Here is a 27,365-nt window from a genome sequence, read left to right on the forward strand (position 1 = left end):
TCACATGTCCCTATAGCATAGTACATAGTTCTCAAAGTGCAGCCCAGACACCCCTAGAGTTCCTCAACGTTACAGGGCATCCACCAAGTGAAAACTATTTTCATAGTAATACTAAGATATTATTTTCACTTTTACTCTTTCAAGAGTATACAATGATTTTTTTTTCTCCAGAGGCCATAAGGTGAAATATTGTAAAATATGGAATGCAGAAGCATATATTCTGCTGTGTCTTCCACTAAAGCCAGATAGTAGTATCGTGGACAAATAGAAACAATGACCTCCTTCCTCATTATGCTTTTCTTTTGGCGGGGGGTGGGGGTAGGAGAAATATGGTTATTATTAACTCACTCTTCTTCTTTTTTAATCTTTTGGCCATGCCACGTAGCACGTGGGATCTTAGTTCCCTGGGAAGTGGTTTTGGAAGACGTCTCACCTGAGCAAGGTCAGTCTACAGCCGGCGTACCGGGAACCAATGCTGCTGTTCCTGAACAAAGGCCTGAGCTGGAAAGAAGGAGAGGGAGATGAGTGAGAGGGAACAGACAGCAGGGTGTTTGTTGGGAGGTCGAGGCAAGGTAGGCATTCGTGCGGGTCTCTCACCAGCAGCTGCAGGTCTCTCTCAGTGACTTTGAATATCTCAGAGTCCGAGTTTCCCAGGTCTTCTGTGTAGTGCAGGTTGGTGATGGTGAAGTTGACAGTAAAAGGCATCAAGAAAGGAATTGCAGCTGCAATGGCAAGGACAGTAAAATGAGGCCAGTCCTGAGTCAAGCCTGGGCTGAGGGCGGAAGCTAAGGCTCTGAGGACACACCTCAACTCCATTGTCCAAGTGGCAGAGGCTGTCCCACCTGAGACACCTCATGCAGTAGTCCTTGTCCAAGATCCTCCCGTATCAGCTGACCAACCATCCCAGTTTGCTTGGGATTACGTGGATTCTAAGGGCATCCCTGGTGGCTCAGTGGTAAAGAACCTGCCTGCCAATGCAGGAGACACAGGTTCAATCCCTGGTTGGGAAGATTCCCTGGAGGAGGATATGGCAACCCACTCCGGTATTTTTGCCTGGGAAATCTCATGGACAGAGGAGACTGGCGGGCTATAGTCCATGGGATTGCGAAAAGTCAGACATGACCTAGTGACTGCAAAAGCAACAACAACAACATGTAGGTTCTTGGGATGCAGAATTGACCACCTTATTCCCACTTCCCCTTTGCTCTTACCATTTCAGCACGTACCAGCACCTGCATCTCTTTGTCTTAGGGGACTTAGGTCCAGGGAGCATCCCTGTAGCAATGATTCTTGGGAGTTGGTGGATAAATATCCTAGCTCCCTTCCCACCCAAGATGGGTTAATTTCACAGTTCATATTCTGTGCATTCTCCCAGGGTCCCCCTCCAGCCTCCAGACCTGTGAGACAATACATTTCTGTTGCTTAAGCCACTCAGTTTGTTGTACTTTGTGAAGGCAGCCCTAACAAGCTAATTCACCAAGTGACTTAGCAATTTCTATTCTAAGTGTACACCCAAGAGGGACTCAGACAGATTGGTGCACACCCAAGTTCATAGCAGCATTATTCATTATAACCAAAAGATGGACACAGCTTGAGTGTCCAACAGATGACCGGACAAAATGTGGTCCATCCATACAAATGGAATATTGTTCATCTGGTGACTCAGTGGTAAAGAATCTGCCTGCCAATGCAAAAGATGCGAGTTTGATCCTTGGGTCAAGGAGATCCCTGGAGAAGGAAATGGCAACCCACTCCAATATTCTTGCCTGGAAAATCCCATGGACAGAGGAGCCTGGAGTGCTACAGTCCATGGGGTCTCAAAAGAATCTGACACGACTTAGTGACTAAACAGCAACAACAAACAGAAATGAAGTTCTGACAAACACTACAACATGGATGAACCCTGAAGATATCACGCTAAGCAAAATAAGCCAGACACAGAAGGAAACATATGTTGTATGATCCCTCTTATATGAAATACCTATAATAGGCAAATTCATATAGACCGTGAATAGATTAGATGTTACCATGGGCTGGAAGGAGTGGGAAAGGGGGAATTTTTGCCTAATGAGTTCACAGACCCTGTTCAGGGTGATAAAAAAATTTGAAAACAGGTAGTGGAGATGTTTGCACAACAGTGCCAATGTAATTCATGCTGCTGAATTACCTATTTACATATGACTGGTAAATGTATGTACTATTTCATATATGCCGAGTTGCTTAGTCGTGTCCAACTCTTTGTAACTCTGTGGACAATAGTCTGCCAGGCTCTTCTGCCTATGGGATTTTCCAGGCAAGAATACTGGAGTGGGTAATAATACTCCAATTATTTCATATATATATATATATTATATTTTATCACAATAAAAACATTATTCTTACTTGTTCCTGAAGTCACAGCCACAGAGGCCAAGGTGGATGTTGCAGCTGTGGTCACATGGGCAAAAGGACTTCCAGCCAGTGTGTTGAAGGTGGTTGTGGTCTCGGCCACAGTGGGGCCTGAACCTGTGGCAGCTAAGTGAGTGGTCTCAACAGTGGTGGTTTTCAGGATAGTGGTTGTACTTAATCCTTCCACATGGCTGGTTTTAGGTTGCATTGTGGTCTCTGATGGTCCCAAGGTCACAGTGTCCCCTGTTACAGTTTTGGGAAATTCTGAGAGTTCAACTGAGGTTGCAGGTGGTGAGGTTTCTGTGTTCCCAGAAGTTACAGTATAAAGCTTAATGGTTGTTGTGGGGGTCCTGGAAGGCCCAAGACCACCAGGGGAAAGAGTCAGAGCAGGGAGGCTTGTACTGGCCTTGGCTTCAGGACTGCTGGCCAGTAAACCTGTGGTCTCTGGTAAACCATGGGAAATAGCTGACATTGCAATAGTTGTGCTGATTTCTGTCTCCTCAGTGGAGACTGAGGCTGTTTCTGTGGGAACACCAAGTGAAACAGTTGGATTTAAATCAACTCTGGCTGTCGTGGTCACAGGTATGGTGAAGACAGAGAATGTTTTTGGTGGACTGAGAGAAACAGTCTGAGATGGAAGAGCTGTACTAGTCTCCAACTCAGGCCAGATGGATGGTGAGGCTGTGGTTTCTGATAAATGAGGAGAAACAGTTGAAGCAGGAGAATTTGTGCTTGTCTCTGCACTGGAAGAGGTGACTAATAAGGCTGTGGTTGCTGGTTCACCAGGAGAAAGAGTCAGAGGTAGAACAGCCATAGTGGTGTCTGTCTCAGAGTTCACTGTATCTGGTAAACTAGGGGAGACAGTTGTAGCTGGGACAGCTGAACTGGTTTCTGTCCCAGGTCTGGTGGCCGTTGAGGGTGTGGTGTCAGATTCACTATGGGAAACACTGGGGGTTGTCCTGGGAACAGTTGGACTGGTTTCTTCAGGATGGGTGACAAGTGAGACTGTTGTATCTGGCTTCCCATTGGAAACAGTCATAGTTTGAACAGTTGAACTGGCTTTTGTCTCAGAATGGGTGACCCATGAAGTTGTGGTCTTTGGTTCATGTAAGGAACCAGTCAGAGCTGGAAAAGCTGTACTGGTCTCTGTCCCAGAACTGGTAACTGGTGAAGTCACCATCCCTGGCACACCAGGTGAGACAGTTGTAGCTGGGACAGCTGAACTGGTTTCTGCCCTAGGACTGGTGGCTGTTGAGGGTATGGTGTCTGATTCACTCTGGGAAACATTGGGGGTTATCCTGGGAACACTTGGGCTGGTCTCTTCAGGATGAGTAACCAGTGAAACTGTTGTATCTGGCTTCCCGTGGGAAACAGCCATAGTTCGAACAGCTGAACTTGTTTCTGTGTGGGTGACCTCTGAGGCTATAGTCTCTGGTTTGTTCATGGAATCAGTTACAGTTGGAAAAACTATACTGGTCTCTGCCATGGAACTGGTAACCAGTGAGGTCACCAACCCTGGAACCCCAAGTGAGACAGTTGTAGCTGGGACAGTTGAACTGGTTTCTGCCTCAGGACTAGTGTTTACTGAGGGTGTTGTGTTTGAGTCACTATGGGAAACACTGAAGGTTGTCCTGGGAACAGTTGGACTGGTCTCTTCAGGATGGGTAACAAGTGAGACGGTTGTATTTGGCTTTCCAGGAGAGAAAATCAGAACAGTTGTAGCTGGGACAGCTGAGCTGGTTTCTGTCCCAGGACTGGTGGCTGTTGAAGGTGTGGTATCTGATTCACTCTGGGAAACTTTGGAGGTTGTCCTGGGAACAGTTGGACTGGTCTCTTCAGGATGGGTGACCAGTGAGACTGTTGTATCTGGCTTCTCAGCAGAAACAGTCATAGTTGGAATAACTGAACTTGTTTCTTTCCCAGAATGGGTGACCTCTGAGGCTGTTGTCTCTAGTTTGTGAGAAGAATAAGTCAGGGTTGGAAAAGGTGGAACAACTGAACTGGCTTTTGTCTCAGAATGGGTGACCCATGAGGTTGTGGTCTTTGATTCATATAAGGAATCAGTCAAAGTTGGAAAAGTGGTACTGGTCTCTGCCTCAGAACTGGTAACCAGTGAGGTCACCATTCCTGGTATCCTGGGTGAGACAGTCATAGCTGGGACGGCTGAACTGACTTCTGCTGCAGGACTGGTAGTCACTGAGGGTGTGGTGTCCGACTCACCCTGGGAAACATTGGAGGTTGTCCTTGGAACAGTGTGTCTGGTCTCTTCAGAATGGGTGACCAGTGAGACTGTTTTATCTGGCCTCCCAGTTAGAATAGCTGAATTTGTTTTTGTCCCAGAGTGGGTGACTGCTAAGGCTGTTGCCTCTGGTTTGTGTGTAGAATCAGTCATAGTTCTAAAAGTTGTACTGATCTCTGCTCTAGAACTAGTGATCAGAGATGTCATAACATCTGGTACACTAGGGGAGATAGTTGTAGTTAAAATGGCTGAACTGGCTTCTACCTCAGAATTTGTAGTCATTGAGGGTGTGATGTCTGATTTACTATGAGGAAAACTTGAAATTGTTCTAGAAATAGGAGTATTTGTCTCTGTAGAATGCATGACCCATGAGGCGGTTGTCTCTGGTTTATGTGAAGAATCAGTTGGAATTGTAAAAGCTGTACCTGTCTCTGTCCCAGAACTTGTGAAAAGTGAGGTCACCAACCCTGGCATAGTAGAGAGGACAACTGAAGTAGCTGAACTGGCCTGCACCCCAGGATGAGTGACCAATGAGGCTGTGGTCTTTGACTCAACAGGAGAAAGTGTCAGAGCTGGAATAGCCATACTAGCATTTGTCTCAGAACTGGTGGTTTGTGGGTTCACTGTTTGTGGTACACTAGTGGAAACAGTTGGAGTTGAAATAGCTGGACTGACTTTTGGCTCAGGACGAGTCACCCATGAGGCTGTGATTTCCATTTGACCTGGAGAAGCAGTCAGTGCTGGAAGAGTGGTACTAATTTCTTCCCCAGAACTAGTAACCAGAGAGGTCACCAACTTGGATACACTAGATGAGACAGTTGTAGCTGGGACTGCCGAACTAGATTCTGTCCCAGGACTGGTGGCTGTTGAGAATGTGGTGCCTGTTTCAGTATGGGAAACATTGGGGGTTGTCCTGGGTAAAGTTGGACTTGTCTCTTCAGGATGGGTGGCAGCTGAGACTGTTGTATTTGGCTTCCCAGGTGAAACAGTCATAGTTGGAACCGCTGGACTTGTTTCAGTCCCAGAATGGATGATCCCTGAGGCTGTTGTCTCTGGTTTGTGTGTGGAATCAGTCAGAGTTGGAAAAGTTGTACTAGCCTCTGCAACAGAACTGGTAATCAGTGAGGTCATCATCTCTGGTACACCAGGTGAGATAGTCATAGCTGGGACAGCTGAACTGCCTTCTGCCCCAGGACTAGTGGCTATTGAAGGTGTTGTATCAAATTCACCCTGGGAAACACTGGGGGTTGTCCTGGGAATACTTCGGCTGGTTTCTTCAGGATGGATGACCAGTGAGACTGTTGTGTCTGGCTTCCCAGGGGGACTAGTCATAGTTGGAATTGATGAACTTGCTTCTGTCTCAGTATGGGTGACCCCTGAGGCTGTTGTCTCTGATTTGTACATAGAACCAGTCACAGTTGGAAAAGTTGTGCTGGTCTGTGCCACAGAACTGATAAGCTGTGAGGTCACTATCCCTGATACAGCAGGTGAGACAGTTGTAGCTGGTACAGCTGAACTGAATTCTTCCCCAGGACTTGTAGCCACTGAGAATGTGGTGTCTGATTCACTATGGGAAACATTGGAGATTTTCCTGGGAACAGTTGGGCTGGTCTCTTCAGGGTGGGTGACCAAAGAGACTGCTGTATCTGACTTCTCAGGGAAAACAGTCATAGTTGGAACAGTTGAACTGACTTTTGTCTCAGAATGAGTGACCCATGAGGCTGTGGTCTTTGATTCATGTAGGAAATCAGTCAGAGTTGGAGAAGTTGAACTAGTCTCTGCTGTGGAACTGGTAACTAGTGAGGTCACCATTCCTGATACACCAGGTGAGACAGTTGTAGTTGGGACAGCAGAACTCATTTTGGCCCCAAGACTGGTGACCACTGAGAACATGGTATCTGATTCATTCTGGGAAATAGGCATTGTCTTGGGAACAGTTGGGTGGGACTCTGGAGGCTGGGTGACCAAGGACACAGTTGACTCTGATTCACGCAGGAACCCAGTCAAAGTTGGAAGGGTTGTACTGGTGTCTGTCCCAGAACTAATGTCCAGTGAGGTCATCATCACTGGTTTGCTAGGTGAGACAGTCATCACTGGAGTGGCTGAACTGGCTTCTGCCCCTGGACTGGTGGTTGCTGAAGATGTGCTGTCTGATTCTTTAGGGGAAAAATTCAGAGTTGTTTTGGAATCAGGTGTGCTGGTCTCTGTGGAATGGAGCCATGAGGCTGTTGTATCTTGTTCATCAGGGGAGACAGTCAAAGTTGAAAAAATGGGACTGGCTTCTGTCCCATGATTGGTGACCCATGAGGCTGTTGTCTCTTGTCCATGTGGGAAATTAGTCATAGTTGGAAAAGTTGTGCTGGCCTCTGCCCCAGAAATGGTGGTTGGTGAGATTTCCACCCTTGATACATCAGGGGAGACAGTTGGAGTTGGAACACTTAAATTGGCCTGTGCCCCAGGATGGGTAATCAAGGAGACTGCTGTTTCTGCCTTACCAGGGGAAACAGCCAGAGCTTGATCAGTTGAGCTGGTCTCTGTCCCAGGACTAGCAACCAGTGAGGTCACCATCCCCAGTACCTCAGGGGAGACAGTAGGAGTTGGAACAGCTGTACTGACTTCTTTCCCAGAACTTGTAGTTGTTGGGGGTGTGCTGTCTGATTCACTATGAGAAACATTCAAGATTGCCCTGGAAACAGTTGGACTGGTCTCTGCAGGATGGGTGACCCATGAGGTTGTGGTCTCTGGTTCATCCGAGGAAATAGTCAGAGTTGGAACAGCTGCACTGGTTTCTGTCCCAGAACTAGGGGACAGTGAGGGTATAGTCTCTGGTCCTCTACTGAAAATAGATGAGGTTGTCACGGGAACTGCAGTGCTGGTCTCTATCCCAGAACTAGGGACCAGTGAGGGCGTAGTCTCTGGTCCTCTACTGAAAATAGATGCGGTTGTCATGGGAACTGCAGTGCTGATCTCATCTCCAGATCTGGTGGTCAAAGAGGCTGTCATCTTTGGACTATCTGGGGTTGTGACGATCATTCCTATTGTGCTTGTGCTGGCCTTTTTATCTGATGTCCTAAGGAGAGGCAGCATTCCTGAAGTGGGAGTAGACACTCTGGTAGTCAGTGTCACAGTGGCGGTGGTCTTCAGAGCTGTGGAAGTGGTCTCTGTCCTCTCTGTCCTTCCTGTTGATAATCCTGTGAAGTGTAGGATGGACACAAAATTGGGACAACATGATTACTATTTACTGGGTTGGCAATTGCTTATTTTGTCTCCACGTCAAGAAAGGGAGAGAAATGTCTCTGCCTGGTATGTGCTGAGATCCTTCTGTAATGGGAAAATGCCTTCACCTTACCTGGGGCTTCTCAGGTTAGTGGTAAAGAACCTGGCTGCCAATGTAGGAGATGTAAGAGATGCAGGTTTGATTCCTGGGTCTGGAAGATCCCCTGGAGGAGTGCATGGCAACCCACTCCAGTATTCTTGCCTGGAGAATCCCATGAACAGATGACCCTGGTGGGCTTCAGTCCATTGGGTCACAGAGTTGGTCATGACTGAATCGACTTAGCATGCATGTTCCTTGCCTGACTCACCTTGGGCTGCACCTCCTCCATGAATTCTTTTTTTGTTGTTGTGGGTTTGTTTGAAAGTATTTATTTAAAATAGGAACAGAATTTTTAAAAATCAGTTTCTGAGTTCATTATAAATATTAAGGGTGTTAAAATAAAAAGAGAACAATGAAAAATTGAAAATGGAAACCAACATAAGTTTCCCCCCCAAGTAGAAATCAGAAAAATAACAGAAACAAAATTTAAAAACATAATGAAGTAAAACTCTCCGTAACAAAGAACCATGCACATAAAATGAAAGAGCTCTCTGAAAGCCAAATAAATCTAATTGCTCTTTTTATTAAATATAGAAACAGGTGGCAGCCATGTTGCCCAAATTCCAGAGAGTATACATAACTCAGGACCATATTGGAATAATCTCTAATCTAAAATGAGTGAAAGTAGAAAATGGGAAAGAGAAAAGGTGTGAAAATTAGATCATTACTTTTTTCTTTTTTTGACTGGGCCCTGTAGCTGTGGTTAAGATACTGCACTTCCAGTGCTGGGGATGCTGGTTTGATCACTGGTTGGGGAACTAAGATCCCACATGCTACATGGCACGGCCAGAAAACTCCTAATGAGGACTTATTATATAGCAGAGGACACTCTAGTCAACTATGTAATGGCCTATATGGAAAAAGAATTGGAAAAAGAGTGGATAGGGACTTCCCTGGTGGTCCAATGGCTAAGACTTCATGCTCCCAATGCAGAGGACCTGGGTTTGATCTCTAGTCAGAAACTAGATCCCATGTGCCACAAATAGAGTTTGCATGCTGCAACTAAGACCCAACACAGATAAATAAATAGTTTTTAAAGAGTGGATACATGCATATGATACATTCACTTTGCTGTATGAAGCTAACAACATTGTAAACCAACTATCCTCCAATAAAAGTTGAAAAAAGTTACATCATCATTATTTTGTTCCTTTGCTGTCTCCTCTACTGGACTGAGAGAGCTCCATGGATGCAATGCCAAAGTATTTTCATCTATGTATCCTCAGTTTATGTCACAGTCTCTAACACACAGTAAATTAATAATAAGCATTTTTAAAATTAAGTGAATATGTGAAGCTGACACATTCAGTCTTGAACTAAATTCACTCCATGTTAGGAGGGAAGAAAAAGTAACATCTACCTGGTAACTACTTGACAAAGATCCAACTGGGACAGGAAAGCCCATGACAACTCCATATAATTCTTTGTCCAAAGAAACAGGGCTTCCCCGGTGGCCCAGTGGTGAAGAGTCCACCTGTCAGTGCAGGAGACACAGCTTCTATCCCTGATCTGGGAAGATCCCGCATGCTGCGGAGCAACTTAGCCTTTGTGCCACTAAGCCTCTTGAGCCTGTGCTCTAGAGCCTGGGAACCACAACTCATGAGTCCCTGTGCTGCAACGACTGAAGCCTGCCTGCCCTAAAGCCAGTACTCCATTATAAGAGAAGCCACCGCGATGAGAAGCCCGAGAACAACAACTAGAGAGTATCCCCTGCTCTCTGCAACTCGAGAGAACAGCGTGCACAGTAACAAAGACCCAACACAGCCAAAAATAAATGAATAAAAGAAATAATACAAAATTCTAATTTTTAAAAAAAGAAACATTTCATCCGTCTCAAGCAAGAAATAAAAGCGTAAGTCAGATTATTGGGAAATAAAATGTTGAACCTACCTGTAAGACTAGCAGATGTGGATGCCTGGGGAATATGGATGGTGGTGCCTCCATGGGCTGCTTCGTTGGGTATCTTTGTTATTCGCTTCACAGTGCCATCAGTCGCTGTAGGAGAAGGTAGGGAAGAAACCTAAGGCAACTCATCTCTTCCAGAAGGAGAACATGATCTAAATGGACCCACTTAATTTGACTACACAACTCAATTCTGCTCAAACATCTGTATGGACTGGAACCAGGGCTATATGTCTTGAGTGGCTACACCCGTTCATAGATCCATCCATTCACCCAGAGATTCATCCATCCATCTACCCCTCTATCTATCCATTTATTATTTCATCCATCCATCCTTTTATCCTTTCTTCCTACCATGCATCTTTCTTTTCATATTTCTCTCTCCTTTCTTTGCAACTTTTCATCCCTATTTCTTTAATCTCTATTTCCTTTGATCCTTCCTTCCATCCATCTTCCTTATTTTCATCCTTCCCACTATATAGTCATCCTTCCTTCTATACACCCATCTTTTCTTCATTCATCTCTCTTTTCATTCTCCCCTTCTTCATTCCTCACACCCAACCATAGTTCTACCTTTTTACCACTCCATTCATCAGTTGCTTTCTGAACATCCATCACTCAACTACCAAGCCATGTTTCAAGAATGCATCAATCCCATTCAATGCGTTTAACTTGGTTGTGAATTGTTAAAGCTAGTTTGAGAAATAAATCACTCTCCTGTACCTATTGCCTAGTGAACAGTTGCTGGAGTAGTTGGAGGGCCTCACTGGATTTGTGTCCAGAACAAAATCTGTGGTTGAACTCAATTTATCCATGGAATGAAATCCCCCTAAGTTCCCTCCCTCATCTGCTGTTCTTTTGAATGTGGTATTTCTCCTCCTAGGTCTTAAGGTCCTCCCATATCCACAGATACTTTTTCCCTCAGTTTTCATTCACTCCTTTCTCTTTTCCTTGCTGATTCCATTCTCAATATAGAAACAGGCTCAGTTTAAAGGGGGAATCTTTCGTTTTATTTATATATTATTTTACCTGTTGTTTCAGTTCTCTAAAACTCAGTGACGCTCCTTTCATTAGAATCTTTGAAGACCATATGTTGTCAAAGAGCTTCTCACCTTATTTCAACTTGGCTCTTCTGCAGCATTTGACAGAACTAACCATTACTTCTTAAAACTCTCCCTTCTGGCTTCTAGGAATCTCCTGCTTCTTCTTGTACCTCTCTGATCATTCTGAGCCTAATGGTTAAGAGCATGGTTCCTAGTGCCATGCTTTTGCTTATGTAGTCCGAGTTCTTACTACTTACTAGCTTTAATGATCTTGAACAAATTCCTCAACTTCTCTCTATATCTATATAACTCATTTGTAAACTGGGTTTATAATAATTCCTTCTCAAACTGTGTTCCAATGGGAATTAAACAACTTTCTAGAATAGCATTTGACACAGAAGAAGTGTTCTATAAACATTTGTTGCTGTTATTATTATTGCCATCATTAGCATTAGCAGTAATCTTTGAACACCCATCACAGTACTCTAATTACTCAACTGCTTGCTTACTTAGTTTTGTTTCCCCAGTGCCCATCTCAGTGCCTGGAAATGAAAACAGATCAACATATAGTTTTTCTAAAGGAATTTCTGGTGCAGTAATAGACTCCTAGGGCTTCCCTGGTGACTCAATGGTAAAGAATCTGCCTGCCAATGCAGGAGGCGTGGGTTCAATCCCTGGGTTGGGAAGATCCCTTGGAAAAGAAAATGGCAACCCACTTGAGTATTCTTGCCTGGGAAATCCCATGGACAGAGGAGCCTGGTGGGCTACAGTCCATGGGGTCACAAAAAAGTTAGACATGATTTAGCGACTAACCATCAACAATCAGACTCTTAATTAATGCCATTTCCTTCTCCAGGGGATCTTCCTGACCCAGGAATCAAACCTGGGTCTCCCACATTGCAGGCAGATTCTTAACCATCTGACCCACCAGGGAAGCCCAACTCCTTTTTTACCTCTCAGGAAAGAAATCAAGTGCCATATAATCAGAGTGTAGGAGCTGTGGGTCCTTACTTGTTGACTGTGCTGAGTGTGGAATAACTTGAAAAGAACTTGTCACTGTTCCCAAAGCAATACTCTCTGTCATCCTAGCGTCCATAATGGGTGGTAAAGATGTCCTGTCTGGCTGGTTCCAAGTCTGCAGAGTACTGGTTGTAACCAAGGGTAATTCACTAGTCCTGCTCTCTGTGTCAAGGTTGCTGTCTACTGTGCTTGGGGTGGCTGGGGAGGAAGTAATCCAATGAGAAAGGGAGCTCACTGAAGGATCAGTAGTATGTAAGGTTGAGGAGGGGAATGGTGTTGAAGCTGAAAAAGGTAGACTGTCTGCAGCGGTGGACCTGGTATCCTCCTTGGGGTCTGATTCTGTCCTAGAAAATGGACCATCTGAGGAGGTAGCTGAGATGGTACCTGGAACTCCAGATATGGCAAAGGAAGCCATGGTCTCTGACACGGGAGATGTCAATGTGTTAGCAAGAATGGTCTCAGCTGAAGACAGCGTATCTGTGTGTAGGTGATGAGTACTTGCGGATACAGGCAAAGAAATACTGGATTCTGGGAGAGTTATGCCAGCAGACCCTATTACGGAGGGAGTAGCATAAAAGTGTGTGACTGTTTCCACTGGAATGTCAGTATCCTGTGTAGACAGAGACTGAACTGGGGCTGATGATGTCACAGAAGAGATAACATCTGTCTTGGGACTCTTCAAACCATGAGTGGACAGAGCCAATGAAGGTGTGTTTGTGAGTGTGCTGGAGCTGAAACCCAGGATCATGCTTGTCTCCTTCAGTCCAGGCGTCAGATGGGAAAGTTTCTTGGTCTCAAATGTTGTAGTCTCAAAGGAGGAAGGCTTTGATGTGGAAAGAGTGGTCCCATCCATGGAGGAAGCAGGATATGTGATCCTGGAGGACTCAGAGAAAATTGAGCCAGAGGAACTAAGTGCATGGCCAGAACTGCTGGAACCCTCAGTGGTCATTGTGGTGTGTATGGAAGGAAGAATTTTCACTGTATCTATGGAGAATTCAGAAGTGGAAAGTGTCTCCATGGTGGGACTACTCAAAGGTGAAGGTAAAGTGGTCACTGGTTCAAATATGGTGCCCAATTTCTCTGTGGTCTTCATGAGACTATTGTTGAGAAGTGAGGTCGCAGGGGTGGGTGTGGAGGGGCTCTTCCCTGGTACTGTGGGGGGCTGAGGGGAGGGTGACGTCATGGCAGCTGAAGGCACTGAGGAAGATGGAGAGCTGGTTGATGTGTCCAAGGAAAGTGTGCCCTGTGATATAGCCTCAGGGAGACCTGTCTGGCTGGTGATGGTCATTTCTGCAGATTCTGTGGTCATGGGGGATGTAGAGAGGCTGGTGATGATGCCTGCAGAGGTGTCTGGGGACACTGTGGATTGAGTGGGACCAGGGATAAACGTGCTGGTGGAGGAGATGGGTTGTGTCTTAGAGAGCTCAGTAGCTGTATCAGTGGGCACTTTGGAAAGAAGAGTGATTTTCTCTGTGGTTGAACTGTTCTGCTGGATGGTGCTGGTCTCTCCAAGTTCAGGGCTCAGAGAGGATGTGGAGTCTGTCTCAAATGTTGTAGTTTCAGTAGAGTGAGGCATTGGTGTGGAAACAGCAGTCTCTCTAGAGGTGGAAAGAGGAACAATTGGAGACGTGACATTGGATGGCGCTGAGTCAGCTGGGGCAGAGGAATAAGCTTCACGTCCAGAACTTGTGTTGACCTCATGGGTCCCTGCCGTGTTTTTGGAAGGCTGAATCACCTCTGTACTTGTGGAGACTCCAGAAGTGGACAGTATCTCAGTGGTGGAGCTGATCTCAGTTGAAGGTGAACTAGTCACAGGTCCCAAGCCAGTACCCAATGTGTCTGTGGTCTTCACCAGACCATGGGTGAAAAGTGAAGTCATAGGGGTAGGAGAGAAGGGGCTCCTCCCTGGTAATGTGGGAGACTCAGGGGAGGGTGATGTCACGGCAGATAAAGTCACTGGGGAATACGGAGAACTGGTTTCTTCCACAGAGGCAGGGCTTGTCCAAGACACATCCTGGGGACCCCTGCTCATGAGAGTGCTCATCTCTGAGTGTGTAAAGCTCTGGGTCACAGCTGGGTGGGTCCCTGCCCCAGAGGCTTCAGTCATTGTGTTCAAGGTAAGTGTGCCCTGTGATGTAGCCTCAGAGGGACCCGTGTGGTTGGTGATGGCCATTTCTGCAGATTCTGTGGTCATGGGGGAGGTAGAGAGGCTGGTAATGATGCCTTTAGGAGTGTCTGGTGACATGGTGGACTGAGTGGGGCCAGGGAAGGACATGCTGGTGGAGAAGATGGGTTGTATGCTAGAGATCTCAGTGGTTGTATCAGTGGGCACTTTGGAAAGAAGAGTGATTTTCTCTGTGGTTGAACTGTTCTGCTGGATGGTGCTGGTCTCTCTAAGTTCAGGGCTCAGAGAGGATGTGGAGTCTGTCTCAACTGTTGTAGTTTCAGTAGAGTGAGGCATTGGTGTGGAAACAGCAGTCTCTCTAGAGGTGGAAAGAGGAACAATTGGAGACGTGACATCGGATGGCTCTGAGTCAGCTGGGGCAGAGGAATGAGCTTCATTTCCAGAACTTGTGTTGACCCCTTGGGTCCCTGCCGTGTTTTTGGAAGGCTGAATCACCTCTGTACTTGTGGAGACTCCAGAAGTGGACAGTATCTCAGTGGTGGAGCTGATCTCAATTGAAGGTGAACTGGTCACAGGTCCCAAGCCGGTACCCAATGTGTCTGTGGTCTTCACCAGACTATGGGTGAAAAGTGAAGCCACAGGGGTAGGAGAGGAGGGGCTCCTCCCTGGTAATGTGGGAGACTCAGGGGAGGGTGATGTCATGGCAGATAAAGTCACTGGGGAAGATGGAGAGCTGATTTCTTCCACAGAGGCAGGGCTTGTCCCACCTGTGCTCATGGGAGTCATCAGCGCCATGTTTAGAAGTCCCTGAGTCACAGCTGTGTGGGTCCCCACCATGGATGTTGTGGTTGATGTGTCCCAGTCAAGGGTACTCTGTGATGTAGCTGCAGGATGACCTTGTTCAATGGTGACAGTTATTTCTGTTGATTCTGTCATTGTGGGGAAAGTAGAAAGTCTTGTGCTAGTTTCTGTGGAGATTACTGGTGACACGGTAGAAATGGCAGGGCTTGGACTGAGCCCACCACTAGAGGAGATGTCTTCCGTCCCTGTCACCTCAGTAACAGAACCAGTGTTCATATCAGGAAGGATAGTTTTCTCCATGGATGAGCTGGTTTCCTTGGAGGTGCTGGTTTCCCTCATTTCAAACATCCAGGAGGAACTTGTCTCAGCTTCAATTCTTGGAGTCTCAGGGAAGCTAGACATTGGGGTGGAAACAGTGGTTTTCCCTATGGTGATGGCTGTATTCATCGGGAATACAGTTTTGGATGGTTCTGAGTCAGTTGAGACAAAGGAACGTGATTTGTGTTCATCATTGGTGGTCCTCACATTGGTTACTGCTGTGTTTTTGGAAGGATCTCTACTTAACCTTTCCTCCTGATGGGTGCTGGTATCCCTCAGTCCAGCAGTCAAGGAGGATGTTGGCTCTGTCTCAATCTGTGCCATTTTGGAAGAGCCTGGAGTTGATGTGGAGACACTGGTGTCTCTTATGGTAGAAGAGATAACCATTGCAGATGTGACTTCGGGTGACTCTGTGTTGGCTGGGACTGTGAATTGTGATTTTTGTGCTGAACTAGTGATCCCCATATCAGTTACTGCTGTGATTCTTGAAGAATGAGTTGTTTCTGTACCGCTGGTGGCTTCTGAAGAGGTTAGTATCTCCTGTGAGATGTTGTTCACACTTTCAGTTGTACTGGTCACAGGTTCCAAGCTTGTGCCCAACACTTCTCTGTTTTTTCCCAAGTCAGAGGTGAGAACTGAGGTTTTGGACATGGGAGAGAAGGTACTGTTCCCTTGTAACATGAAAGGTGCAGAAGGTGAGGTTGTGGTGAAAATGGGTTCTAGGGAAGATGGAGAGTTGGTCTCCCCCATGGAGGTAGGACTTGTCCAAGACATATCTTCAGGACCTTTGCTCATGACAGTGGTCATCTCTGATTGTGGAAATTTCTGAGTCACAGCTAAGTGGGTTCCTTCCCTGGAGGCCAGAGTTGATGTGTCCAAGGTCAGGGTACTTTGTGTTGTCATGTTTGGAGGACCTGTTTGGGTGGTGATGGTCATTTCTGAAGATTCTGTCATGAGCATGGATGTGGAGGGGCTGGTTCTGCTTTCTGTAGGTGTGTTTGGAAAAGTTTTGAAGTGAGGACTTGGAATGGATATCCTGCTAGATGAGGTAGCTTGTGTCCTCGTGACCTCAGTAGTAGCATCATTTGTAGACACATTAGAAATGGCAGTGCTTATTTCTGTAGCAGAGATGGTCTTCTGGTAGGTACTTGTCTCCCTAAGCCCAGTATTCAGAGACAACACTGACTCTCTCTCAATCTTTATAGTCTCAGATGAGCCAGACATCGATGTGAAAGCTGTTATGTCCCCCATGGTCGAGGAGGTAACCATTGAAGATGTAGCTTTGGAGGGCTGTGCGGGGGCCAGGACAGGAGAGTGTGATTCACGTCCAGAACTGGTAGCCCCTACAGGCGTCACTGCTGTGTTTGTGGAAGGATCCATTGCTTTTGTTTCTGGGGTGACTGGCATCTCAAGTGAGCTGCTGCTCAAATTTGGTGGCAAACTGGTGTCAGGTTCCAGGCTGGGCCTCAATGTGTTGATGATCTTTCCCCAGCCAGAGTTCTCAGGCAAGAGATGTGAGGTCACAGGTAGAGGAGAGGAGGTCCTTTGCCCTTGTAATGTCAACACAACATGAGATGATGAGGTTGTGGCAGAGATGGGTGTCACAGAAGACAAAGAGGTGGTTTCTTCCACAGAAGGAGGAATTGTTTGTGATACATCTTCAGGACCTTGGCTCGTTAGAGCAGTCATCTTTGAGTGTGGAAATCCCTGAGTCACAGCCAAGTGAGTCCCTGATGAGGAAGCTGTGGCTAATGTGTCCAAGGTAGGTGTACCCAGTGATGTAGCTCTAGGAAGACTTGTTTGCATGGTGATGGGCCTTCTTTCAGATTCCGTCATGTCAGGGAAGGTAGAGGGCCTGGTGATGTCTGACGACCTTGTGGACTGAGTTAGATCTGGGCTGAAAATTCTGTCAGAGGTAGTGACTTCTGTCCTGGACCCCCCAGTAGTAGCAAAATGACTTGGGGAATGGACAGTGCTGATCTCTGTGGTTGAGTTGGAATCCATGTAAGTATTGGACTCTCTCAGTTCAGTGGTCAGAGGGTAATCAAGCTCTCTTCCAGCCCCTGTGGATTCTGGCCAGGTGGTTGCTGGTGCTGAAACAATGGTATTCCCCATGATGGAGGTAGTGTTCATTAGGTATGTGCCCATGGATGACTCTGAGTGAGTGGGGACAGTGGAATGAAGATCATGCTCAGAACTCGAGGGCCATACTGTTGTATCTACTGTGTTTGTAGATGGGTGAAGTACCTCTTTGTCAGTGGTAGGTTCAGAAGTTGCTCTTCTCTCAGATGGGCTGTTTTTCCAAATTGGAGATGAAGTAGTCCCAGATTCCACGCTTATGTCCAGTAGATTCGTGATCCTTAAGGAGCCTGGGGAGTTAGTAACCTCCTTGATAGTCCCTCCTGAGACGAAAGAGACCTCGGGGGTCAGAGATGTGCTTGGGCTTTGTTCTTTCACTGTCCAGGTGTTAACACCTGCCTCCATTGTAGAAGTCCTTATTTCATTCTCCTGGGGGGTTGGAGATGGTGTTCTTACTGTGTGTGGGATTAAATCCCGAGTTGTTGCTTCTGGTATAGACACATGTCCTGGATCTGCAGCAGCTGTGGTGGGGAGCTGGGGAGAACTGTTCTCTGCTTCCTTGCTAGCAAGATCTGGCCTCCCTGAAAAAGTGACTTTAGGGCTACTTACTGTTGTAGCAGGAGTGACACTACTTGTAATGTCCCCTATGGAGGTTGCTGGCTGCGAGGTAGTTGTGTTGATCATGTTCTCCAAAGGGAATTTGGGAGGAGTTGTGACCCCTTGATGAGCTGAGGTAGTGGTTACAGCTGATGACACAGAACTCCTGCTGACCCAGTCAAGAGTGGACAGAGAATCAGGCAGAGAAGTGGATGGGAGGACCTTGGGGGTAATCTTTGTATCTGGATGGTCCATAGAAGCCATTGAGACATACATGGCTTCCGTTTGCCTTCTACTGGGAGTCCAACTGGTGCTTAAAACATCAGCAAATGAGGTGCTCATCTTCTCAACAAGAGAAGTTGAGATGGGCACAGATGCAGTTTTGTCTAAAGGACTCGATGTTCTTACACTTGTGCTGGCCTCTGTCTTTTCAGCTGAAGCAGGGGAGGATGGGATGGTTAGGCTGGTTCTGACAATGGTCACAAGGTCAGGGGGGGTAGACTCAGAGCCTGACTCAGTGCTTGATGCTAAGGATGAAGTTGTACCCATTGCAGAAATTGCTGTAGGAGAACCTGTGGCTTCCAAGCTTGAAGTCATGTTTGTGATGGTCCAGGGGCCAAACGCTGGGGCTGGTGAAACTGTAGATGACCATGTGAGTGGGTGCTCAAGAGCAGATGTGCTGGTCTCTGTGGCCAGGGTGCTGTCCATGGTGCTCACACTCCCCTTTGCGTTAGGCATGGTAGTCAGGACTGAGTTGGTTTCCATGGTGGTGATGGTGGTGATGGTACTTGGATTGGGGGCTGTGGTTACATCCATGGTGCTCACTGCTGCAGGAGATGAGGTCTGTGATAGTTGCCCAAGATTAGAGGCGACATCACTGGTCACTACACTTGTGATGGCCGCCAGCATCTTAGACCCCATTGAGGGGAATGTGACAGATGGTGAAGAGGTTGTTTTTCCTTCTGGGGCATTAGTGAGGCTGGTCATGGCTTGGCTTCCAGAGGTCAGAGTTGCTAATATGGTTGGTTCTATGGAGGTTTTAGGCAACGTGTCTGTGGTCCCAGGAGATCCACCAAGAGTCAGGTCCCTCCCAGTTGTCTGCTCTGACCTCGGGCTGGCAGATGAATAAGCCTCACTCATGGATATGCTTGACTGCTGTTCATCTGTTACTGTCTTTTTACTCAGGACGGTGGAAGGAATGACTGTGGAGCCGACATTTGTCTTGGTTATAAATACAGGTTTATCTGTCACTGAGCTCATGGTTACTGTCTGGGTTGTCACAGAGTCTGGGATGGCTGCAGAGTCTTTAGGACTAGTGGAAGATGTGCTCAGAGAGACACGTGTGTCCACTGTGGTCCCTCTAGCAGAGCCAAGCCATGTAGGGAAACTCATTCCAGTTGTCCTTGGAATCTGAGTTGGGCTGCTTTGTGGACTAGTCCCTATGGTGACTTTAGGAATTGACCCTAGGGGGATAGAGGACGCTGTGTGCAGTGACTTGTTGGTCCCTTCTGGAGTCCCAAGGTGGGTGTTGGTCCAATCCTCAGATGGGGAGGGTGAGACCCATTCTGTAGCTGCTCTCCCTTTTGCTGGCGGCTTGGCTGCTGTCAAGAATCCTGTGGGTATGTGAGGGAGGCTGCTGCGGCCACTCCCTGTGGCCATGGACTGAAGGGTGGTTGGTTCCACAGCGGTCGCCATAGGGACAGCTGCTGTTGAAGTCTTCTGAGAATTTTCCAGAGTGTACCTGGTCTCTGGGCTGATGCTGGGCTCCTGGGAGCTTATGATTTTCAAAGGTGTAGCCATTTCTGGGCTTCTTGTGGACATACCTGTGATTAGAAAGCGAGTTGGTAGGAGATATGCAAACGGTACAGAAAGGGTGTCCTCCTGGTTGACAGTATAATTTGCCCCTTCCTGTGATTTCAATTCAAAATATTTCCTTCTCCAGAAAGGAATGTTTACCCTTTCCTACCACACTTCCAGAGTCTGGACACCAGGGAACATACTGACCATCCCAAAGATGGATCAAAGTGGGTTGGGGTTAGGGTGAGTGGGGTGAAGGCTTTGACCCCTTTTATTTGCTCAGGAGAAACTGTTACCTGGGACCCAGTATACTGCATACCCTACAAAGAAAGACTCTGTACAAGGAAGGGCGTGCTGAATCTGGACTCTACCCATGCTAGAGACGTTCCCTACTGTTTTTACCTGTCTCTTTGGTGCCTGCTCTTGCTGAACCAGTTTCAACTTACAACTTGCAGCCTCCTCTAGATGTCCTAAATCTCAGTTCACTGAAAAACCACATAAGGATTTCTATTTGAGAAGCAAGAGACTAGAAGGGCAATAGAATTCTTTTTCTTTACCTTCAACCTCTTTCAAATTCATCTGTCTCCCTGAATGCTTTCCCCATCCTTGAGGAGAAGGACATGTAACTGCCACAGGGGTGAGAAAAGCTTAACCTTCTAAGAGCACTCTTCCTGGGAACCACTTTTGCAGATTATTCTTACTATGTTGGAATGGCCAAAGACCACGATCTCTTCTACTGCAACAAAATAAATCTATATTACCTTAAGTCTGTGTCCTTCCTATCAATACAAGATTCCAGTGATGATCTCTGATTTAGAAACATAAAGTGTGCAGAGAACTGGCCCTGTGACATTTTCTCTTGCTGAATTGATTGGCTACTATTAAGAGCAATACAAATAACTAGGGTGAAGCAATAAACATGTTCCATGAATACAACCTCTAGGAAAAAAACAATCAACATCCTCAGAGGGGCAAAAAGCCAAAGAAATCGATTTCAAACCTTGTCATTTTACTTCCTTAAACAATCCAACTTTTGACCCCAGAGATGAGGGGAAAGGACCCAAATGGGATAGCCTTGAAGGAAATAGAGATGATGGGCTTCCCTGGTGGCTCATGGATAAGAATCCATCTGCCAGTGCAAGAGACATGGGTTCGACCCCTGGTCTGGGAGGATTCCCCATTCCTTGGAGTAACTAAGCCGGTGAGCCACAACTACTGAAGCCCTCACACTCCAGAGCCCATGCTCTGCAACAAGAGAAGTCACCTCAGTGAGAAGTCCGTGTATCGCAAGTACAGAGTAGCTCCTGCTTGCCACAACTAGAGAAAAGCCCGTGTGTCAACAAAGACCCAGCACATCCGAATGTAAATAAATAAAATGGTAAAAAAAAGAGATAGAGATGGTGCTCCTACTTACCCACACTGATCGTAGTCATAAGAGATGCAGGATTACTGGTTGGCCGAGCGGTACCTCCACGTTCTCCTTGACTTGGCTCCCTGGTGATAGTGCCCACAGACTCATCTGGCCCTGAAGTAGAAGACAGAGGTGTTACCTTCAAATTCCCTAAGAATATAGATCTATGAGGACCATTCCTACTAGACACTGGATTAGCAATGTCCTCATTTATCTCTCAGAAGGGATTTAAAGAACAACTGTCTCTTTTACATTAAATTTTATATTAAATCAAACCCTCAAGATGGTCATAAGGGATGAAAAGCTTTTTGTTAATTGTGGGGACTTCTCATCTGATTGGTTTCAAGAAAATAATTTTCTGACCAAAAAAAGAACATAATTTTTTCCTTAAAAAAAAAAATTATTGATGTTCAATTTACAATGTTGTATTAATTTGTTATACAGCAAAATTATTCAGTTATACATATTATATATTCCTTTTCATATTCTTTTCCATTATGCTTTATCACAGTGTATTGAATAATTACCTGTGCTGTACAGTAGAACCTTGTTGTTTATCCATCCTATGTATAGTAGTTTGTATCTGCTAATCCCAAACTCTCAATCCTTCACTTCCCACTCCTGGCCCACTTGGCAACCACAGTCTGTTCTCTATGTCTGTAAGTCTGATTCTGTTTCATAGGTATGCTCATTTGTGTTGTATTTTAGATTCCACATATAAGTGATACTATATGCTATTTGATAGCAAGTCTGTGCACTGAAATGAAAAAATCCCACATGACTCAATGAAGATCCCACGTGCTGCTACTAAGACCCAACACAGCTAAATACATATTGTTTAAAGTAGATTTTGCCTAGGAGGTATTAAAGCAGATCCCTGACAACCATCTTCTCCCATTCACTCACATCCACAAAAGCTTAGAATTCCAATGCAAAGGAATTCAGGGTTCTTACTTATAAATGGGGTGGAACTGTCAGGTACTGGAGCAGATCTGAATTCTGCACCAGAGGAGCTCTCCTTGGTAAGTGTGGTCTCAGCTATGCCAGATATGAGGAACTTTGGTGGTTCATCCTTAGCCACTGAAGTGATGATGTCCACAGTGGTCATCCCAAGGGTCCTGTCCTCTCCTGTAGCAGTGCTCGGGGACCAGCAGGAATCTTCTGGGGATCCAGTACTTGGGAAAGTGTTGGTTTTCTGAGACTGAATGTTTGTGGATAATGTGACTGGTGTCGGTTCTGAAGCAGGAGGAAGTGACATGAGGACTGTGGGTTCCCGTGCTTCAGAGGAACTAGAGGAAGGTAAGATGAAGCTGGGAAAAGAGACTGGGGAAAAGAGAAACCTGGTTTCTTCTTTAGAGAAAAAGCTTCTCCATGATAGTGTCCCTGGACCTCTGCTCACAGGAGCAGTCATCTTAGTCATATTCAAGGGTATCCCTTCCCAGAAATCTGTCGTCGTTTTGTCCAGAACAACTGCATCCCCAGGCTTCATCCTTGTGGGACCTGTTGATGTTGTAAAGGTAATATGTAAAGATTCTGTTGTAGAACTGTTCGAAGAGGAGGTAGAATTGTTGGCATTGGTTCCTTTGAAGATATTGGATATCCCCAAGGACTGAGTGGGGCCTGGGCTACATATTCTGTCCAGAGGTGTGAACACATTGCTGGTGACATCAGTAGTAGCAGCACCATACATCTGAGAAGGGATCATGCTTCTCTCTATGACTGAGCAGGTCTCCCTTGGCCCAGAGGTTTCAGTGGAAACAGGTTCTTCCTGAGTCCTGGTAGACACAGGATAAGTGGAAAATGTCTGAGACAGGTTGGTGGTCTCCACAGTGGATGTAGTAACCACTGAAGAAATGGTCTTGTGAGGCATGGAGTGTGCAAGGGCAGAGGAACATGGCTCAGAACTAGAACTGAGAGCCTGATGAGTAGTCACTGCTGCTTCTGTCAAACGATTCATCTCTGTGTCTGGGGTGGTCTTGGAAATGGCCAGTCTATCATGTGAACTACTGATCAAAATTGGAGATTTCTTGATCTCAGATTCCATGCTTGTGCCCACAAGCTCTGTGGTCTTCAGCGGTCCAGGAAAGTGAGAGAACTCCTTGATTGTCTCCAGGGAGATGGAAGAGATTGATGCTATTTCTGTGGTCAGTTGTGTGGTCAAAGTTGTCTGTACTTCACTTCTAGAGATGGATGGATCTGTCATCTCCAATATAGGAGCCCCTAGACTCTGTCCCTGGGCACTTGAATTGAGGGTTAGGGTTCTCACTGGAGATGTGATCTCTCCAGGAAGAGTCACTGAAACTGTGGGCTTCTGTCTCGAAGATATAGAAGTCATGATGGGAGAGAGCATGGAGCTCTGCTCTGACTCTCCATTGGTGAGCACAAGATCTCCGGTGATGGACACTTTGGTGCTACTGTTTGTCTGAGGCAACGTGACCCCATCTGTCATGGTCCTTGGAGGGAATGGCAGCAATAAGATAGATGAGTTATCACTGGACCCTGAGGTGACTCCTTGAGATCTTGTGGTTCCAACAAGAACTGAACCTATTATAGACGCTGAAGACACAGATCTTCTAGGGGCCAAATCCAAAATGGAGACATCAGGCATAAAGGCTGGAGGGGAGCCATTATGTCAGTCTGTGCGCTTGGCAGCTCAAGAGAAGTAATGAAAACAGGGAGGCCTGTTATTTCAGATCCTTAGGAGTTGAGTTTGTACCTGAAATCTCAGAGCGCTCACCTCTTGGTCATCAGGAAAAATTGCAGTGGGAGCAGGATGTGCTTATGTTCCTTGGACTTAAGGCTTCTAGTCTTGTGCTGAGGTCAGTGATTTTTATCTGAACCAGAGGACTGTAGAGCAGCCAGAATCATTCCAGTGAAAACTGAAGAATGATGGGTAGATCCTGTTGCTGTGGCCGTTGCTAAGGACGATGATGTTCTTCCTGTTTTATTGACCTCAGGAAAATCTTGTAAGTGGCCAGCTCTGCCTGTGGATGTCCATGGAGAAGTCCCTGGTGCTTGGGTGCTGTGTGTGGTTTTGAAGCCTCCTCTGTGGGGTAGGCATTAAAGGTGAAACTGACCTCACTCCCTTGGGACTGGAGGTGATGACCTCCTGAGTGAGGTCCCCACCCTCGATTGTTAGCTCTGCAGGAAATGATGTCACAGAAAGGGCCCCAGGTGGAGATGTAATTTCAATGGTCTCCTGTCCTGTGATGGACTCAGACTTTGGCCTCTTTGAAGAGAAGGTAGCCAGCAGTCTCTCTTGCAACACTGATAAGGCTGATAGTGGTTGAGTCTTCTGGTCTACCAGAAGTCCAAGGTTGAAATAATGTAGGCTCTGGAGGTGGTAATAGCTATGTCTGTATCCACAGAGGAGACACACAGTGTCAGGTCACTTCCGGCTGTCTGCTCTGACCTTGGGCTAGCAGAGGAATAAGCATCACCCACAGGTCTATGTATATAGCTGCTATTTAGCCATCATTGTCTTTTTACTCAGGGCAATGGAAGGAATGACTCTGGAGCTGACCCATATCATGGTTCTGAGTTCAGATTTATCTGTCACTGAACATTTGGTTACTTTCTTTTTTTTTTTTGCCACACTGCTCAGCATGTGGGATCTTAATTCCCTGACCAGGAATCAAACCCATTACCCTTGCAGTGGAAGCGTGGAGTCTTAACCACTGGACTGCCAGGGAAGGCCCAACTTGGGGTTACTTTGGTGATCATAACAAAGCTGGTTGCAGAGTCTTGAAGGCTGGTGGGACATGTGCTCAAAAGGGCATACATGTTAATTATGGTCCTTCCTATGGAGCCAAGCTATGTGGATAAGCCCATTTCAATTGTCTTAAGAATCAGAATTGAGCTGACTCATTGAATATTCCCTATGGAACAAGGGAGGATATTGCTCCTCTTTTTTAAACTTTTATTTCCTTTCTTATACTTTGAGTTTATTCTGTTCTTTTTCTTTATTTATTTAAATATTTTTTGGCTATGGTGGGTCTTCATTGCTGCATGTAAGCATTCTCTCGTTGCAGCAAGCAGGGGCTACTCTCTAGTTATGGTGCCTGGGCTTCTCATTGCAGTGACTTCTCTTGTGGAGCATGAGCTCTAGGGTGTGTGGGCTTCAGCAGTTGTGGTGCACAGGCTTAATTGCCCCATGTTATGTGAAATTTTCCTGGACCAGGGATTGAACTTGTGTCTCCTGCCTTAGCAGGTTGGTTCTTAACTACTGTACCCCCAAGAAAGTCCCCTTCTTCCTATATATTTTTATACACTTTCACTTCTCTCATCAAAAAAGAACAGAAACCTTTTATCTTCTAGCACAGAGGGACATGCCAAATTATTATCATATATTTATACTTTTATTAGAATTCTTCAGAACTGTAAACAATTAGACAATATATCAGGAAAAAATATGGAACATCAATATACTTTAAACCTGTACCACTTATATATTTACATGTAACATTACTGTATATATAAAAAATATTTTCAAAGTCTCATGGGCTTGGGGATATTTAAAAGACACTATTGCCACATTTGAATATTTACTAAAAAAAAAATTCCACAAAATAATTTCAAACATTAAGCTACTTCAAAGAAACAGCACATGTAAAAAAAAATGATAAAAGTATAAACTTTCAAGAATGTCCAGACAAATTCTCAGTGAAGTTTTGCATCATTCTAAGCATTTTAAGTGAATACCTCCTCTCAACTACAAGCCATGTATCGAAAGCTGTAACAGTGGACAAGAATTCTTTCACTTTATGTTATAATCATCTTAGCAACTAACTGTCTTATAAAATAAACCTATGGCATCTCACTTTTATGTTTCCTGCTCATGGCAACCCCTGATCTATAAGATAGATAGTGCCTGTTTTAGGAGAGCCCTTCCTACTTGTCCACTGACTTGTAGAGTCACTATATTCCTTCCTAAGTGGAAGCAATTGGGTCTTGTGGATATAAATTACCAAACAGAAGCAATTCATGTTAGAGGTCAGATTAGAAATCTCCCTAAAAATGAGTATCAATAGCCTCTGAGTACAAAAGTAGAAAGTTGTGATTATCTACTAGAATCTGGAACATAGACAATCAATTATCTTACTTCAAAGTGAAACTGTTAGTCACTCAGTCACGTCCGACTCTTTGCGACCCCATGGACTGTAGCCCACTAGGCTCCTCTGTCCATGGAATTCCCCAGGCAAGAATACTGGAATGGGTTGCCATTTCCTACTCCAGAGGATCTTGCTGGCTGAGGGATCAAAGCTGCATCTCCTATATTGGCAGGCAGATTCTTTACTGCTCAGCCACCATGGAAACCTGTTACTCCAAAGACCAGGAGAAAAGACTCATGCATTATGCACCAAAATATGATCACACATACCCAGACTGATGGTCTCCAGGGATGTGAAGCTACCCATTGGCCGTGTGGTGCCTCCAGGTTCCTTGTCCCTCAGATCCACGGTGGTGGTTGCCACTGACCCTGAGGAAGAAGGGGACAGAAGTGTCAGTCTCCTATTCCCTTCAGATGCACATCCACAAGAAATGCTCTTGCTAGATCCTGGCTCAGTATCCGAGCCTCATCTGCCTCTGAGAAGGCACTCTGGAAGGAATGATTCTCTTATTAGCATGAAATCAAACCCACAATATGACCTGGGTCTTAATTGTGGAAAATAGTGGGACTGCTGAATGTATTGGCCTCAAGCAGAAACATTTGTGATAGTATGTCTCCATCACTTAAAAAAATATTTTGAGGGCTTCCCTAGTGGTGCAGTAGTTAAGAGTCTGCAATCCAATGCAGGGGACATAAGTTTGATCCCTGGTCTGGGAATTTCCCACATGCCATGGAGCAACTAAGTCCATGCATCACAACTACTGAGCCTAAGCTCTAAAGCCTGGGAGCTGCAACTGCTGAAGCCTGCATGTCTAGAGCCTGTGCTTCACAACAAGAGAAGCCACCACAATGAGAAGCCCATTTACCACAACTAGAGAGTAGCCCCCACTTGCTGCAACTAGAGAAAGCCAGCACACGGCAAATAAGACCCAGCGCAGTCAAAAATAAACCACTGAATAAATAAAATTTAGAACACCAGATTCTCCTTTATTTATTTGTTTATGGCCACACTCTGGCATGTGGGATCTTAGTTTCCCAACCAGAGATTGAACCTGCACCCTTGGCTCAACTACTGGATAATCAGGGAAGTGCCTCCATCACTTATAATGTGTGAATTCACCATTGTTTAATTTTTCACTCTTATGGTTTGGACTCCACA

At 45.8% G+C, this 27,365-nt stretch overlaps 1 protein-coding gene across 1 annotated transcript in view; it reads right to left on the minus strand.

Annotated features, from left to right (window-relative positions):
• The window catches only part of MUC16 (mucin 16, cell surface associated), an 88,380-nt gene extending 67,216 nt beyond the window's left edge, over positions 1-21,164 (minus strand). Inside the window, 7 exon segments of the mRNA XM_065917692.1 lie at positions 434-501; positions 598-722; positions 2,383-7,818; positions 9,894-9,998; positions 11,960-12,166; positions 17,460-19,711; positions 21,100-21,164. Coding sequence (XP_065773764.1) covers positions 434-501; positions 598-722; positions 2,383-7,818; positions 9,894-9,998; positions 11,960-12,044 — 5,819 coding nt within the window. The 5' untranslated portion in view covers positions 12,045-12,166; positions 17,460-19,711; positions 21,100-21,164.
• Between the last annotated feature and the right edge of the window lie 6,201 nt (positions 21,165-27,365).

Source organism: Muntiacus reevesi, chromosome 1 (assembly GCF_963930625.1).
Source record: "Muntiacus reevesi chromosome 1, mMunRee1.1, whole genome shotgun sequence".
NCBI classification, from domain to species: domain Eukaryota; kingdom Metazoa; phylum Chordata; class Mammalia; order Artiodactyla; family Cervidae; genus Muntiacus; species Muntiacus reevesi.